Consider the following 16,229-nt stretch of genomic DNA (forward strand, 5'->3'; position numbering starts at 1 on the left):
AAGTCTCTCGCTGGGGATTTCCATCATAATAACCACTGAGTAGGACATGAGTTGGGGTATACTTTCATGCAGTACTATCAAGTTGGAGGCAACTGAAGAATCGCGCCCAGATATTAACTTCTGTTGGTTTCATATGATTATAGTAAATGTGCCTCATCGCATAGTTGTGGCTCGTTTGGTATCATTTAGTATGCATTGGCTTTTTGAAAACATAAAAACATTGGCCAAGCAGTTCCACTGGAGGGCCAACAGGGCATAGAGGCTGAGGCCTGTCCTGATCTTGCTTCTTGGCACTGAGATTCAGAGGTTGCCTAGAGTCCCCATAGCTAGTAGCCACTGATAGATATCTCCTCCATGAATTTAGATAATCCTTGTTCAAAACTGTATATGCCCATGGCCATCACTACAGCCACTGGTAGCCAATTTTACATTTAAACCGTTCTCTGCATAAAGATTTCTTTTTGTCCATCCTCAATCACCTGCCCACCAGCTTGAAAAATGGATAGAACCGCATGTGGCCATCCATTCACATCCTTGGGGGCGGGGGAGGGAAATGGAAGCATTCTTCTGAATAAGCTATTGAGTGAACATAAACTTGTTTGTATTTTTTCTATCATGAATATGATGAATAATTAATAATAATAATACCTTGTGATGTCTGTTGTTCCCGGTGAAGCAAATAGTTTCATAAGGAAGCAGATTAGATCATGAAAACAGAATAAATCTTCCTCCCACAGCTGTCTTAAGAATACTTAGAAACATCACTGTGTCTCATCTGCGCTGACTCTTAGTCTCACACAGGGTTGTCAGCTCTGAGTTGGGAAATTCTTGGAGCCTGGGTTGGATGGAACCTGGGTTGGATGGGTGCTTGGGGGAAGGGAGGGATCCCAGTGGAGTATAATACTTCAGGGATAGTCAAACTGCGGCCCTCCAGATGTCCGTGGACTACAATTCCCAGGAGCCCCTGCCAGCATTTTCTGGCAGGGGCTCATGGGAATTGTAGTCCATGGACATCTGGAGGGCCGCAGTTTGACTACCCCTGCTTTAGAGGTCTACCCTCTAAAGCTGCCATTTCCTCAAGGGTTACATAAATCAAAATACAGTGGAACGGTGTTGAAAAATACAATGCTCAAAAGACAAACCAGCACCGTCAAAGACTCAAGTGGCTGCATTCGGCACACAATGCATCAGTAAACGCAGTGGCTATTGGCACTGATGGATTTCTTATCTTGGATCTTACCCTCTTGAAACATTTGAAAATATTGCAAGAAATAAGGCATTGGAAGAAGTTTCAATGAAACAAGAAGGCAGCGATTTCTTGTCTGCCTGTGGAATAGTTATGAAAAAGGATAGCTACACTACTTATATTGTTACACTTCTTAGATTTTAATGAGAGTTGAACTAGAAAAGATAGTGCCTTTCATCCAAATGACTCTGCCTGCCTGTTTTCTAAGCTGTTGGATGCACAATATTTCTGGATTTGATAATATAATTAGAGAGCCTATGAATGTGAAATGTGAGGCATTTAGTGCAATTGATCAAGGTTGAAATTGTGTGCCAAATAGAGCCGCTTTGTTCTTTGATGGGGCTTGTTTGTATTTCCTCAAGGGGAACTAATATTTGGAATCTGTAGATGTCTGGGACATTAGCGGTCCTTTTCTCACAATAACCCTCTGAGTTAAACTAGGTCAAGATTTATAAAATTAGGTCCTCTCTCCCAAAATACTAGAAAAGGGCATCCGGTGAAGCTGATGCGCAGTAGATTCCTGAGGGACAAAAGAAAATACTTCAGCTGTATAGAAGAAAATACTTCTTTTGACAGTGAATAATTAATATTAATATGTGGAATTCTCTGCCACAGGGTTCAGTGATGGCTACATGCATGGACAGCTTCAAAAGGGGGTTAAATTCATGGATGATAGGTCTATCAGTGGCTACTATCAGTGACTAATAGGAACCTCTACATTCAGAGGCAGTCAGCCTCTGAATGACCGTTTATGCACTGGAGGTTTCATACTGGGCTGCAGGCTGGAGTTTTAGTCGTGGCAGGTTGCCCCACCTCTTCCTGCACCCACACGGGGGAGCATTTGGCCCAGTGCACCTCATCCACCCCCAATTTGTGTTCCTGCACGGGAGCTGGGGCAGTGAAGTTCCCAGTGCGTAAACAGTCAATGTATACCAAAAGCACCACTGGGGAAAGCCTCGGCCATTGTGCCTTTTTGTGGACCTTCCAGAGGAACTGATTGGCCACTGGGTAAGACAGGATGCTGGACTAGATGAACCACTGGTTAGATGGATAAGCAGTGCTCTTTATAGGTTTTTCAAACCAATATACTGACTTGGATTTGGGATCAAGTTGTTAGCCATTGTAATTGCTGGAGTATCAGAAGAAAAAGAAGAAGAGTTGGTTCTTATATGACGCTTTTCTCTGCCCGAAGGAGTCTCTAAGTGGCTTACATTCTCCTTCCCTTTCCTCTCCTCACAACAGACACCCTGTGAGGTGAGTGAGGCTGAGAGAGCCCTGATATTACTGCTTGGCCAGAACAGCTTTATCAGTGCTGTGGCGAGCCCAAGGCCACCTAGCTGGTAGCATGTGGGCAGGAGTGGGGAATCAAACCTGGCTTGCCAGATTAGAAGTCCGCACTCCTAACCACTGCACCAAGGGTCCTAACCACTGCACCAGGATCATATGTTCCCAGTGCGGTCATATGTTCCCTGGGTTGGCTACAGTTTGTCTCCAAAATCCTCTCTGATTCAGACTCTGAAGCATGGGGGACCTTTGTAAACAAAATGGACCGTGTTACTAGGTAGGGAGATTTAGTGAAAAGGCAAATTGGACTTTCCTTCTGGATGTGATAATTGCCCGTTTAGGCCTCCCCCACAGCTGTAAGTACTGTTGGAGTAGGTCCCAGGTCCCATAGTTTTCAGGCCTGACGTGCTGGATGTGACTCCTGTGAATCAGTGATTTTCTAGCCTGTGACAGAAAAGGGAAAGAAGCAGCATATTCAGTACAGATGACAAAGAACATTTTTTTTTGCAAAATAGATAGCAAACAGGTCCAGTCTTATCCCAGTTTGTTTACCAACCCCTCCTCCCCAAATGGTGCTGTGGGTAGAGTTTCAAACTAGGGTTTTGGAGACCCTTGTTTGAATTCCCACCTGCTGGGTGACCTTGATCTAATTACACATTCTCAGCCTAATCCAACTCACAGAGTTGTTGGGAGGATAAGATGGAAGAGATGAAAATGACATGATACATCCTCATCACTGAGAAATAGTGGGATGTAAATGTTGTAAATAAATAATAAAAATAGCTGAAGAAGGTAGGCAAATAAAAGATTGGCTGGTTATTAATTGGGAAGGAGGAAGGAAGCAAGAGAAGATGATGATATGGAAGCTGCCAGGTGAAGGGAAAGTGGAAACTGTGGGGAAGAACATATGCCCCCCTACAGGTACATGTGGTTTGCCTCACAATCAACTGGGCCTGGCCTAGGCCTGGCGACTAGCATTGTGTAAGGAGGGAAAGCTGAATGCTGAAGACGGAGGGAAAGGTAGAGGTAGATTGTCTGGTGGGTGGCAAGGAAAAGGAGAGAGGTTAATGGGGGCTCAGGATATTGAAAGAGGAAAAAGAGGATGGGGATTTGTCATCAAAAGAGCAAGCAATAGCTGTGGCAATAAAATGCATTTCCCTAGGTTTGCTTTTCTAAAGTAATTAGTTCTTTCCTTAGACTTACAGTCTCAGTGACATCTGCTGGAGTATTTTAAAACAGCAGTTTTTAAAACAGTCACTTTAAATTGATGTTAGGCAAAGTGAGCATGCCAGAAGTGGCCAAGAGGGAGTCTATGTATATTTCTTTTTCCCATTCTGGGCCTAGAAAAAACCCAACACGTCACTTCTGTGGTAAGAATCCTAAGAAACAACTTAAAATCCATTTAAATACATGAGGACATGTCCCCATCCATCTTCAAACCCAGTAATTCAGCCTCTAAAGAAATTTGTAGAATAAGGGGATAAATCAAGGGTGAGTCAGGAGAAGCTGGCAAACTGTAACATATAACATCATATTTATTGCTCTCCACGTGACTGACCCACACAGCAACTTGTGGTCTCCTTGGATCTGTTTGCTGCTCCTGATGATATATTGCCTTCTATTCTATAAATACCAAGACTTGTGGTTATTCTTCAGAGATGAAAAGAAGGCACAGAACAAAAGCAGTGAGGTAACCACCACCACTGAGCAACTTGGCAACTTGCATCTGTGTGTGTTTGCAATAGATTCAAAAGTTATTTGCACCGGGCCTGTTTTTAAAAGCACATTTCTTAACTGAGTTATACAGATCCACATATGTAACCCTGTAGAGTTCCTACATTGTGGGGTGGGGGTGAGGCGTACCATGTATCCACAGCTCTCCACACCCTTTCCCAGTGAAGACTTTTAGTATTAAGCATTTCAAACTGTGTTCCCACATGCCATTGAGATGAGATGCTGGAAGACCCATGAGCTGTTTTCTAGTATGTATAACAATTTGGTCTGTTGTGGGGAGAGGTGGGTTGATTATTTCCCCCCTGCACCATTATCTGGGCACCAGATGACCTCCTAGCTGTTATTTCTGTTATGGGAAATGGGGAAGTAGAAGGTTGAATCCTTCAGTAAAACTTGCAGAAAAAGCTGATGAAATGATCTTTTACAGTTTGTCTCCAAAATCCTCTCTGATTCAGACTCTGAAGCATGGGGGGCCTTTGTAAACCAAATGGACCGTGTTACTAGGTAGGGAGATTTAGTGAAAAGGCAAATTGGACTTTCCTTCTGGATGTGATAATTGCCTGTTTTGGCATCTCCCACAGCTGTAACTACTGTTGGAGTAGGTCCCAGGTCCCATAGTTTTCAGGCCTGATGTGCTGGATGTAACTCCTGTGAGTCAGTGTCTGCTAAAGGGCCTTAGCTATTTTCTAGCCTGTGAAGAAAAGGGAAAGAAGCAGCATATTCAGTAGAGATGACAAAGAGCTTTTTTTTTTTTTTTTTGCAAAATAGATAGCAAACAGGTCCAGTCTTATCCCAGTTTGTTTACCAACCCCTCCTCCCCAAATGTTGCTGAAGGCTATACTGCTGTTATCTGCTTCATTAATTTAGGCACGAATATCCTGTCCTTCACAGACTTAGAAGCTGAGAAGGTTGTTCTGGGTAAAATGTTAATGACATATTTGTCCTATGTAGCAAGAACAACTGTTCAAAATATAGTTCAGCAGCTGCACTATGTGAGATCGGCAGCTGTACTTCATAGTTCATGTGCATGCATTTAAAGGCAAGATACAATTGCTCATTTAGAGATCTAGCATGCAGAAGATAAGGGAAAGGGTCAATCAAAGCAATTTGCACTAAAATAATTTTACTAAGGCATCTAATAAAACCATTCTAAGTTCAGTTTATGGGTTGCTGAAGTGAGCACACATCTCTTTGAGCAGTACTTGTCAACTTCTCCAGTCCTGAAACCCCCTGAAATTAGAAACTGATCTGCAAGCATATGACATTGGAGTTGCGTGATGTTAGAATTACATAATTGGAAGAGGAGATGCAGTTATGATCTCACTAGTGTCAAGTCCTTGTGAGCAGCAGACTAAGAGAAATGGGGTCATAAAATGCAAGTCTAGTATCAGGAGGTATACTGTATTGAGGAACAAGCCAAGGGCCAGGCACTCCTGCCACATGCCACATCCTCCCGGCCAGCCACAGCAGCAGCTCCAACCAGCCAGCAACATCAGTGGTGGAGGAGCCTGCCCTATGGGCCTCCTCTGCCACCTGCCTCACTGACGAATGCCAGTGGCATATCTAGCCATATAATGGGTGGGTGGAGCTTGATGACATGGGGTTGGGGATGCCAACCTCCAGGTGAGTCCTCCCACCTGAACCTGGCTGTAACCATTATTGAGATCTAGTAGTTATTATATGTGCAACTTTCACATCTTGCTATGTATTATGTTCTGAGCTTTTATTTGTATTCTATGTGTGTGTGTGTATAAAATCCTAAGTTTTGTGCACTGTGTAATTAATAGTTATATTTAATTTCATGTTCTGGCTTCTCAGCCGCTTACTACTGGGAAACTCAGACACTGTATAATGTCAGAAGTGTCATCATGCCATTGCCAAACAGCTCTCCCGCATACCCCTCTGGGGACTCCTCCTTGTTGCCAGTCATGGGCTGGCAATGCTACATGGAGGAATCCTGTCCAGCATCCACTGACTTTTCCTCCTCAATCAGCTGCTGTCGCTGCTCTGAGAGTGTGTGCAAAGAATGGACAATGGTGTGGCTTGCTTGTCCTGGGGAAGAAGTGTGGCACACTCTCCCTTTATATGTATATACTAGCAGCAGGTTCTTTCGAAAGGCAAGAAAAGAACAGTAAATCTTGTGACCCACTTGAGGATCCCAAAGGCAAAATAGAAACAATGATTTTATGTAGACAAGACTAGAAAAACAAAACCAGGAACAGTTAGAATGTACGAAGCAAGGAGGTGGACTTTTAAGAGAGGGTAATTTGTGTTGTGGGAAGTAATTATTGGTGGGAATATGACCAACCCTCTACAAAATGGGATTTCTTCTTGCCAAATAAGATTCCTGAGACTAGCAGATTGGTTTCAGACATTAAATGGAATCATGGTTTATTTCAGCTATGAGTCATTTATGAAACTGGGATTGACTTGGAGAGGACAACTCAGATGGCCTGGACAAATGCTGCTTAGGTTGCCTTAATTCTGGCCAGGCATTTGTCAGCCGGAAGGTGCATGAGGTTAGTGCTGGGGAAGAGACAGTGTGATGTAGTCTTGTATGAGGAACTGGGGAGAACAATTTCCCAAGCTTCTGTCATGGGATAGGTATGCAGAGTATGACAGTTTCTTTCCCAGACCTCTTGTTTCTAGAGAGAATTGCTGGCAGCAAGTGCTGACTGAATTAGGAGGCCAATCAGTTCAACTTCAAAGGGAGATTGCCTCATCCCTCGACAGTTTCTAAACATTAATTCGTAAGACATTTATGTTCCATTAATTATGTTACGGAAGTGATATATTTATTGACATTATGTTAAAATAAGTTTTTCACATACTGCCTGCCTGTTTTGGAAGAAAAATTTGGATTTCCTTAGAGTCTTCCATTTTTCATAGAATCATAGAATCATAGGATCATAGAGTTGGAAGGGGCCATACAGGCCATCTAGTCCAACCCCCTGCTCAACGCAGGATTAGCCCTAAGCATCCTAAAGCATCCAAGAAAAATGTGTATCCAACCTTTGCTTGAAGACTTCCAGTGAGAGGGAGCTCACCAACTCCTTAGGCAGCCTATTCCACTGCTGAACTACTCTGACTGTGAAAAACTTTTTCCTGATATCTAGCCTATATCGTTGTTCTTGAAGTTTAAACCCATTACTGCGTGTCCTCTCCTCTGCAGCCAGCAGAAACAGCATCCTGCCCTCCTCCAAGTGATAACCTTTCAAATACTTAAAGAGGGCTATCATGTCCCCTCTCAACCTCCTTTTCTCCAGGCTGAACATTCCCAAGCCCCTCAACCTATCTTCATAGGGCTTGGTCCCTTGGCCATATTTAGAAAGTATAATGGAGTTTCAAAGAGCCTCTTGTGGCGCAGTGGGGTAAGGCAGCAGACATGCAGTCTGAAAGCTCTGCCCATGAGGCTGGGAGTTCAACCCAGCAGCCGGCTCATAGTTGACTCAGCCTTCCATCCTTCCGTCGGTAAAATGAGTACCCAGCTTGCTGGGGGGTAAACGGTAATGACTGGGGAAGGTACTGGCAAACCACCCTGTATCGGGTCTGCCATGAAAACACTAGAGGGCATCACCCCAAGGGTCAGACATGACCCAGTGCTTGCACAGGGGATACCTTTATATTTAATGGAGTTTCATCTGGCAAGTGTTGGAGGGGATTACAATTAGGGTTGTGCCGCCTCAGTGATCACCAAAGCCCTAAGCGGAGCATAGGAGGCCAGGGCCATTGTGTGGAGAGAAGGGGTGGTGGTGGTGCATCAGCCACATGCAGGTGCAGAGCTTTGCACCTGTGTATGGCTGACAGCTGGTGTGCCACCACTACTGTCGCCCCTTCTCTCCACGGCGTAGCGCTGGCTGCCTCAGCCTTCATTGAAGGCAGCTGAATTGTGCTGAAGCACACAACCCTAATCACACCTTCATTCCTAAGAGCAAGTTTCCCAAAAGCTGGGAAGAGGGTGGCCTCTTTTCTCCTTCAAAAACCCTGAATGTTCTTGCGGAGGATGACAGAAATGTTTCTTGGTGACCTTATTGATTTATCGCCAACTAGAAATTAAGCCAGCTGTAGCTGAAATACAGCGGGCAGTAGAGCATAGGGAAAAATAAGGGAGGAAAGGAAGGTTGAAGAGGGAAGGAGGGATGGGAATGAGAAAGGAGGGAAACGGGTGGTTGAAGGAATGAATAGAAGGAAGACAGGAAAGAAGGAAGGAAGTGTGTTAGAGAGGAAGGGGGAAAGAGAGGAAGTGAGAGGGAGAGAGAGAGAGGCAGGAAGTAGATGGAGAAGTAGAGGAAGTTAGGAAGGAAAGAAGGAAGGAATGAAGGAAGAAGGAAGGATGGCAGGCAGGGAGGTAGGTGAACTTGGAGGGAAGTGGGGGAAAAGGAGGGTTTTTTTTTAAGGGTCCGTGGTGGGGATTGGCGAGGGGGGAGCGATTAGGGGGGTGATTGGGGGGAAGAGCGTGGGGTTGAGAGGGGTGGGAACATGGTTGGGCAGTTCAGGAGGTCGCCTTTAGGGGGGCAGTGGCAGACAGCGACATGTGGGTGGGCTGGGGGATCTGCGGGGGAGGTGGGAGCGCGGGGGCGAGTGTTGGGCATGTGGTGTGGGGTTGGGAAACGGCGATGGGTGGGTGGCTCGCGGGATCCGCGGGGGAGGGTGGGGAGTGTGGGGGAGAGTGTTAGCCATGTGGGTGGTGGGAAACGGCAATGGGTGGGTAGGCAGCTCGGAGGATCCAGGGGGAGCGCGGGGACGATTTGGGGCCTGTTGGGGGGGCGGGAGACAGCGACAGGTGGGTCGGTTGGTCGGTGGGTTGCCAGCGGAGGGGGGTAGCGTTGCGGCATCTTGTGGGGGTGGGTGGGGGAACAGCCGCGTAGCATGGGAGGCATCGTGCCGGGATCGGGTGTTTGGGAGGGGGGAAACCGCGGGGGTCTGGCAGCATCTCGGGGTGGGGGGTGAGCTGGGAGGGTGGTTGGGTGGCTTTGGGGGAGGCTTACCTGAGCATTGGCGGCAGGCCTTCTGGGTGGTTCGACAGGGCTGCAAGGTGGTCCTTCCCGGGCGGTGCCGGACTCCTGCTGCCGGCCGCAGGAGGCAGTCGACGCCGGAAGGCGTGGTGAGGTGGCGGCCTGGGTCAGTGGCGGGATAGGAACGTGGCCACCACGTCTTCGACACGGCGTCCCTGCTCCTTTCCCTGCGTCGAACCCCGGGAGTGGCCAGTCCAGGGTGGGCCAAGTGACCAATGGGCGCGCCTCCCAATTGGCCACTTGGCCCCCCTAGTGGCACTTGGAGGGGCCAAACAGGAGCTGCTTCACAACTCCTGATTGGCCCTCGAGTTTTTTTCATGGACAGGCCCCGCCCCTTTCTCCGCCCACACAGCCCTTACTGCTTTATTTTATCCGCTCCGCAGGAGCAGTTACAGATAATTGGTTTAAGTCAAATATACTCTTGAAATATAGATTTTATATTGATAGGATCCAATTGAGAAACTTAAGGTAAGGCTTTGTTTTTGCAAAACAATTGGGTTTTTCCAGAATGAATGAAAATCTGTATTATTAATGTTGAAACTCTTCTTTAACTTAGGGCCGCGCCTCACTAACTTCAGAGAAGCAACAATTTGCCCATCAGCATGAGGAGATGAAAAATCTAGAAGAGATTGTCAGAAAACTAAAGCCGACTGTACTTATAGGTAACATCTATAGCTACATCTGTTTATCCAGCTAACCTTTACTGTTCATTTTATTATCAGATGTATCACTCTGATACATATTTATTGCACAATACTGGCCTTCAGGTGTATCTGAGAAAAGTTATTTTTCAAACTGTTATCAAGAAAATATTCAAGAAGGTATATTAACCATTTTAAAATAACCTGGATATATTGCCTTTGGTGGCCGAATCCAGGATAAATGTGAATATCTCCTCACTAGGATGCAATGCCCTATAGAGTAATGCTCTATGTCCAGAAGAAATATTAAATCTGGGTAGAGTTGGACACTTATCTCTATCTCCTTAATTGACTACCAGAGTTGAACAGTAATATAATGAGCAACTGAAGAAGAGGAGTAGGTTTTTATGCCATGTTTTCCTTTACCTAAAGGAGTCTCAAGGCAGCTTACAATTCCCTTTCCTTTTCTACTCCCACAACAGGCACCTTCAGAGACAACTGTGACTGGTCCAAGGTCATTCAGCAGGCTTTATGTGGAGGAATGGGGTTCTTCAGATTAGAGTTCATCATTCTTAACTACTAAACTATATTGACTTGATTCTTCCTCCTTTCCTGCTAGGGCAGTGGTTGTCAACCTAGGAGTCAGGACACCTTTGGGGATCAAACTTCCCTTTCACAGGGGTCGCGGCAGGGCAAGCAGGTTGGCCGGGGGGGGGGGGGCGCCATCCACACAACAGCCTTGCGGGGTAGTTCGAGATAGAGCATTTGTCTGTATGGAGCAGCGGAAAAGAGCGAGATCGGCATGGTGGGATAAGAGGTAGAACTGAACTGAGAAACCCCAGGAAAAAAAACAATTTATATACAGTCATGAACAATGGATCTTCATGACATTGGTCAATTTCGTTTTAATTCCTGTGAAAGAACACTTGCATGATTTATGGTTGGGGGTCACCACAGCATGAGGAACTGTATTAAAAGGTCACGGCAGAAGAAGAAGAAGAAGAGTTGGTTCTTATATGCCACATTTTTCTACATCAGTGGTCCCCAACCTTTTTATCACCGGGGACTGGTCTACACTTGACAATTTTACTGAGGCGGGGGGGGGGTAGTCTTTTGCTGAGGGACGTCGCCGCCGCCTGAGCCCCTGCAACACTTGCTTTCCTGCAAGCACCCCTGACTTCCTGCCGCCCACTGGGGGGGCGCTGCCAGCAGCAGCTGCCACGCCGAGGGGGAGCCCCAGCCATGGTGGCCATTGGAGAGCACCAAAGGTGAGCCAGTGGCAGAGTGGCAGGGCAGCCTTCGAGGCAGCAGGCAGGAAGGAGGACGAGGAGGAGCCGTAGCCCGGTACCAACTGTTCCACGGACGAGTACCGGTCTCCAGCTCAGGGTTTGGGGACCACTGATCTAGAGGGTGATAATTATTTCATACTCTGCTATGATTCAGTGTTATTTTCTGAAACAATATTGTCCTTTCAAGGTGGAAAGAACTTTTGGGGGAAAGCTGTACTCAGCAAACTGAATTCAGCACACGTGATTAGCCAACTGCAAAATTCCATTCCTGCATATAATACCTGTCAAGAAGTAAACTATCACCATGGAAATTACACAGTATTAATAGATAAATATTCCCAGCATCGCAATGACCTGAATCTTCAGAGGCAGCAATGGAAAGCATGTTTCTAGACAGCTTGCTATAAGAAGTCCAAAAGCTACAGGCAGCTCAGGAAGGAGAACAAGGCAATTAGGAAAGGCAACTCTTTTATTTTAGATATACAAATAAATAGCTACTATAGTAAGCACACCTAGTGTATGATATTGGTTACTAAGGCAGTAGACTTGGCAAGACATCTTTGCCTTTTGAAACCAAATGCTAAAAGTCCAGCACTAAATCAAAGATAAGCATTACAACTAGACATAAATGTATGCCTGTAATGAATACAAATAACTTGTAGATTCTGAATTGTCTGAACAGAAAAGGTATTAATAGTAACTTTTAAGTGACCTACAATAATTAGTTTTGAAATTTATTTTCAGTGGGTTGTGAATGTAACAAGATCATGGCAACCAGTTTCAACAGCAAATCATGCACCCAATGGAAAAGTTACTTCTTAAGATTAGGGGGACCTCCCAACATGTAGTACAAGTGGGCTGCTACAAAAAGATGATATTGCTCCAAATCTATCCCCTACTGCCTGCCCAATGCAAGCTTTAGCTACATTCATACAGCTTGCTCCATTAGTGCAAAATTGAAAGAGGAGGGCAGATGGCACTTTCCTGTTAAAGCCACACAGCTTCATTTTACGACTACTACTACTTTACCACTACTTTACTATTATTTCACTACTGCTTCACTATTACTTTACTATTTCACTAATACTTTACTATTGCTTTAGTATGGCTTTACCACCACCTTACTAATACCACTACTACTTTAACATCACTTTACTACTGCTTCACTAATACTTTACTACTGCTTTACTGCTTCAGATAATAAAAAGCAGGATATATAAAAACTACTTCTTCTAACAAGGGGTTTTGGAATACAGACAAAATATCTCATCTTAGTTAGAGAAAAAGTTGATGTTAAGGAGGGATGCCTAGCAGATAAAATAAATACACATTAAACTCAAGAACAACAAACAAGGACAACAACAGAACAATACGTCAACAATATACTAATGTTAAGTGAAACAGAAATTTCAGCTCCAACTAAGCCTGTAAGGGGAAGCTATTCCAGAATCATCACACACCACCTTCAAAAAGCTCTCTCCCATCTCACCTCCCCCTATGTCATTGGAGGCACGAAGAGCACAGTCCCCATAGATGCATTCAATGTCCAGAACTGGCTGGACAATATGGAAGCAGATAGTTCTTCTTGGCCCCAAACCATTATGGGCTTTAGTGCTCAAAACCAGCACTTCAGTGAGAAGTGGTATACAAATTGAATAAATAAATAATATATATTTGATAAATAAATAATATACTTGAGGTGTGCTAGGGTGTACTGTGCTAGGGTGTACATTCGGCATAAAAATACATGAAAAATAACTTGCTTTTATTTTTGGTTATTATTTAAGCTGAATAAGAATCAGAGAATATCAGCTACTGGTATAGCTGAGACCAAATAAAGCTGCATTTGTTCTTTTATTCAGATATATTCAGATATAATAAAGATCAGCTGGGGCAGTGGAAGCTGAGAGCTCTGAGCCGCCTCAGCTAGAGCTTGCTCCTCTTGCAGCTCAGTTTAAACCAAGCTGCAAGAGGAACCAGCCCAGGATTGGCCAGGGAGGGGGGGGTAGGCTTCCACCTAGGTTTGCCTGTAGTGGGGATAGACTTCCTGAGGCCAGCAGTTTAGACTGGGCCACAGGAGAAGCCCTCTCAGCCACATCTGCATGCACACAGATTCTTGGGCATACTGAGGCACTCAGATTCTTGGGCCAGCTTCTTCTGTGGCATGCGTTAAACTGTGCTGCAAGAGAAGCCAAGCCAGCCCTAGGGTCAGGTCTATTGGACCCGAACTGAAAAATACAATTTTTTTTTCATGCCTATACTTCCTGCTCCAGATTATTCAGAAACAAAAAAAGTGTAAATGTGCATGCTGTGCAGTGATACAGTTCTTCAACTGAACAAAACATAAGAAAGTACTTCAGTACCCACTATGTAACAGTGCTGAAAATTCAGTGCTGAAAATTAAAGTTAAAAGAATATTACTGCTTTAAATGCCATTTTAGTTTTTATATCAATATAGATAGATATATAAAAGACCAGATCTGAGATTGGTTTTCCTGTTTGGATGACTAGTTGTTTGAATTTATTCCATTCAAGTGGTGTACCATTTTCCCAAGATTTTTCATTCAGCTGTTCCAGCAAATGCCATATATGGAGGCATGGTAAACACTGTTCATGAAGATTTGTTATCGTTGGAATGAGTGCAGAAACAATTTCTTTAATAGGGCAATAAAAGTAGCCATAAAGCATCAGTTAAATTTTCTTTTCTAATTTATTTTACTAGCTGTCTGGTAAGAACTGCTTATCTTACTGTTAATTGTCTAGGAAGTAAATTCAAGTCAACAGTTGAAAGAGCAAGTGACATAATATATTTGGGGGGGCTAGTAAAAAATACAGATACCAGTCTTTGAACATACTTCTTGAGGTACATGAACTGGATCAAAAATGTCAAAGAAATTATATGTTCAACCAAGTAGAAATTTTGTTGAGTCTTTAGAACTTCAGCTTCTTTATACCTTTGTTTAACATGAGTTAGAATTCTGACCATTTCAGATCCCAAAAATTCTGATTTTCATATAGTCCACTGGAAAATTCTTTTGCACTTCTGCAATTCAAAGGAATGGATGGGACTGGCATAAAAATTGCCTTATCCATGTATCGTGTACATGGGAAGCTCTGATGGACTTAGTTGAAGTTTCACTGAGACAGTTTTTCATATGTTCCATTCTAAGCAGTTGGATACTGAGAAAGTATCCCTCCCAGTTTCCAGCTAGTTACCAGGCTCTGCCCAGCAACCCTACCCAAAATACTTCGTGTACCACATAAGAAACAGAAAGCACTTCTTTTGACTGGTCACTGTAGTAGCTTTTGTCTACTAAATGCTGGAATCATATTACTGCTTTTTATGAAACATCTCAAGTGAAGAAAGAAAATTCAGAGCATTAGTTATGATTTATAGGGATCTGTCCTTTGTGAAGGCAAGTATGACATTTATAGAAGGACATAAAAAAATGCAGCTTTCTGTAACATGTTGTGCAGTATCTGTGAGTACTCTGTTCCTTTAATCTGGGTCACTGTTTTACACACCCAGCCCACTCCAGGAATTAGTGTGGGCAGGAATGGAAAAAAAGGAAGCTGTTGTTACTGCAGATTCACAAAGAGAAGAATCTGATAATATTGTGCTCCTCTGATGCCCAGAATGAAGAACACTAAGTGTTATGGTGGTAGAAAGTGCTATTAAATCACTGCTGACTTCTGATGACCTTATAGGGTATTCAAGACATTCAGAGATGTTTTCCCACTGCCTGTCTCTGTGTCACAACCTTCGACTTCGTTGGTGATCTCCCAGCCAAATGCTAACTGGGCCCACTGTGCTTAGCTTCCAAGATCTGACAAAATCAGGCTAGAATGAGTCCTCTAGGTCAGGTCTGGCATGATGCAGCACCACTCTTTATATTATTAGCTCGGAACAATCACCTTGTAAAAAAAGGTGAGTTATATAACGGTTGTGATGATTCTTCTGTATTGTACTTTTCTATGTACTTGTGTGTGACTTGGTGATCTTGTGCGTTCCAGGTATTTGGCTGGGCATGAGTGGGAAGTACCCTTAGGCTACATTGTCATGTTACTCTAAATGTCATTTCACCAGTTACATATTCACACTAGATCTACTACTATCAGTCTGTCAACAGTAACTTCTTTGTCTTCTAAAATTTGAACCAGATAGAAGAAACGGTGAATACAGTGGAGCAGCTACAATCAAAATAGTATTGGCATTCTTCTTTGACCCTTTGCAGAACAGCTTTCAGACTGGGTATCAAGGGACGAAGAAAGACTTCTTTTCTCACATCAATCTGTTATACTTCTGTTTTGTTTAGGAGTTGCTGCCATTGGTGGAGCATTTACAAACAAGATTCTCAAGGATATGGCATCCTTCAACAAGCGGCCAATTATTTTTGCTCTTAGCAACCCAACAGAAAAAGCAGAATGCTCTGCTGAAGACTGCTATAAACTAACTGAGGTAAGGAATGAAAATCAATCTTGCTTGTTAGTTTTATTAGAGCAGACAGGCAGAATAGTCAGGTATCTGGTTTATAATATTTTGAAGGACATATGTCCTTAAGGTTTTTCGTAAAGATTTCAAGTGCAGATATTCTTTCTGATTGCCTTAAATGTCAGTGTGGATGTAGAGCTCATTATCTCTTGATCCACCTGAGAAGAAAGGATGCTATCTTTAAGGACAATAGAAGAAGATATTCCTCTTCGACCTTTTCTGCACAAGGGAAGGCCAGGCTGATGCTCCTCTGGCAGCAGGGCTAATCCCTGCTTCCAGATGACATTGGTGCCGGCCCAGCCCTGGCATGGGGTGGGGCCAAATCAGGCCCTCGTTTGCCCTGTAGCAAGGTAATGCAGATTTTTCCAGCATTCCCTTCTCCGCTGTGGGCACCATTGTGGCCTATCTCAGGCCAGGTCCAGGGCATAGTCTGCACTTACTTTGTTTATTCCATTGTCAATCCTGTTGAATTCAGATCAATTTGAATTTGGGTCTTCCTCGTCCCCCCTCCCCATTGAAACAGGAAAA

At 44.1% G+C, this 16,229-nt stretch overlaps 1 protein-coding gene across 1 annotated transcript in view; it reads left to right on the top strand.

The window, feature by feature from the left end:
• The window catches only part of ME1 (malic enzyme 1), a 158,978-nt gene that overhangs the window by 128,848 nt on the left and 13,901 nt on the right, over window positions 1-16,229 (top strand). The window contains exons 10-11 of the mRNA XM_077305719.1: window positions 9,836-9,941; window positions 15,526-15,668. Of these exons, the coding sequence (XP_077161834.1) occupies window positions 9,836-9,941; window positions 15,526-15,668 (249 nt within the window). The remainder of the gene's footprint in view (window positions 1-9,835; window positions 9,942-15,525; window positions 15,669-16,229) is intronic.

Source organism: Paroedura picta, chromosome 1 (assembly GCF_049243985.1).
Source record: "Paroedura picta isolate Pp20150507F chromosome 1, Ppicta_v3.0, whole genome shotgun sequence".
Taxonomy (NCBI): Eukaryota; Metazoa; Chordata; class Lepidosauria; order Squamata; family Gekkonidae; genus Paroedura; species Paroedura picta.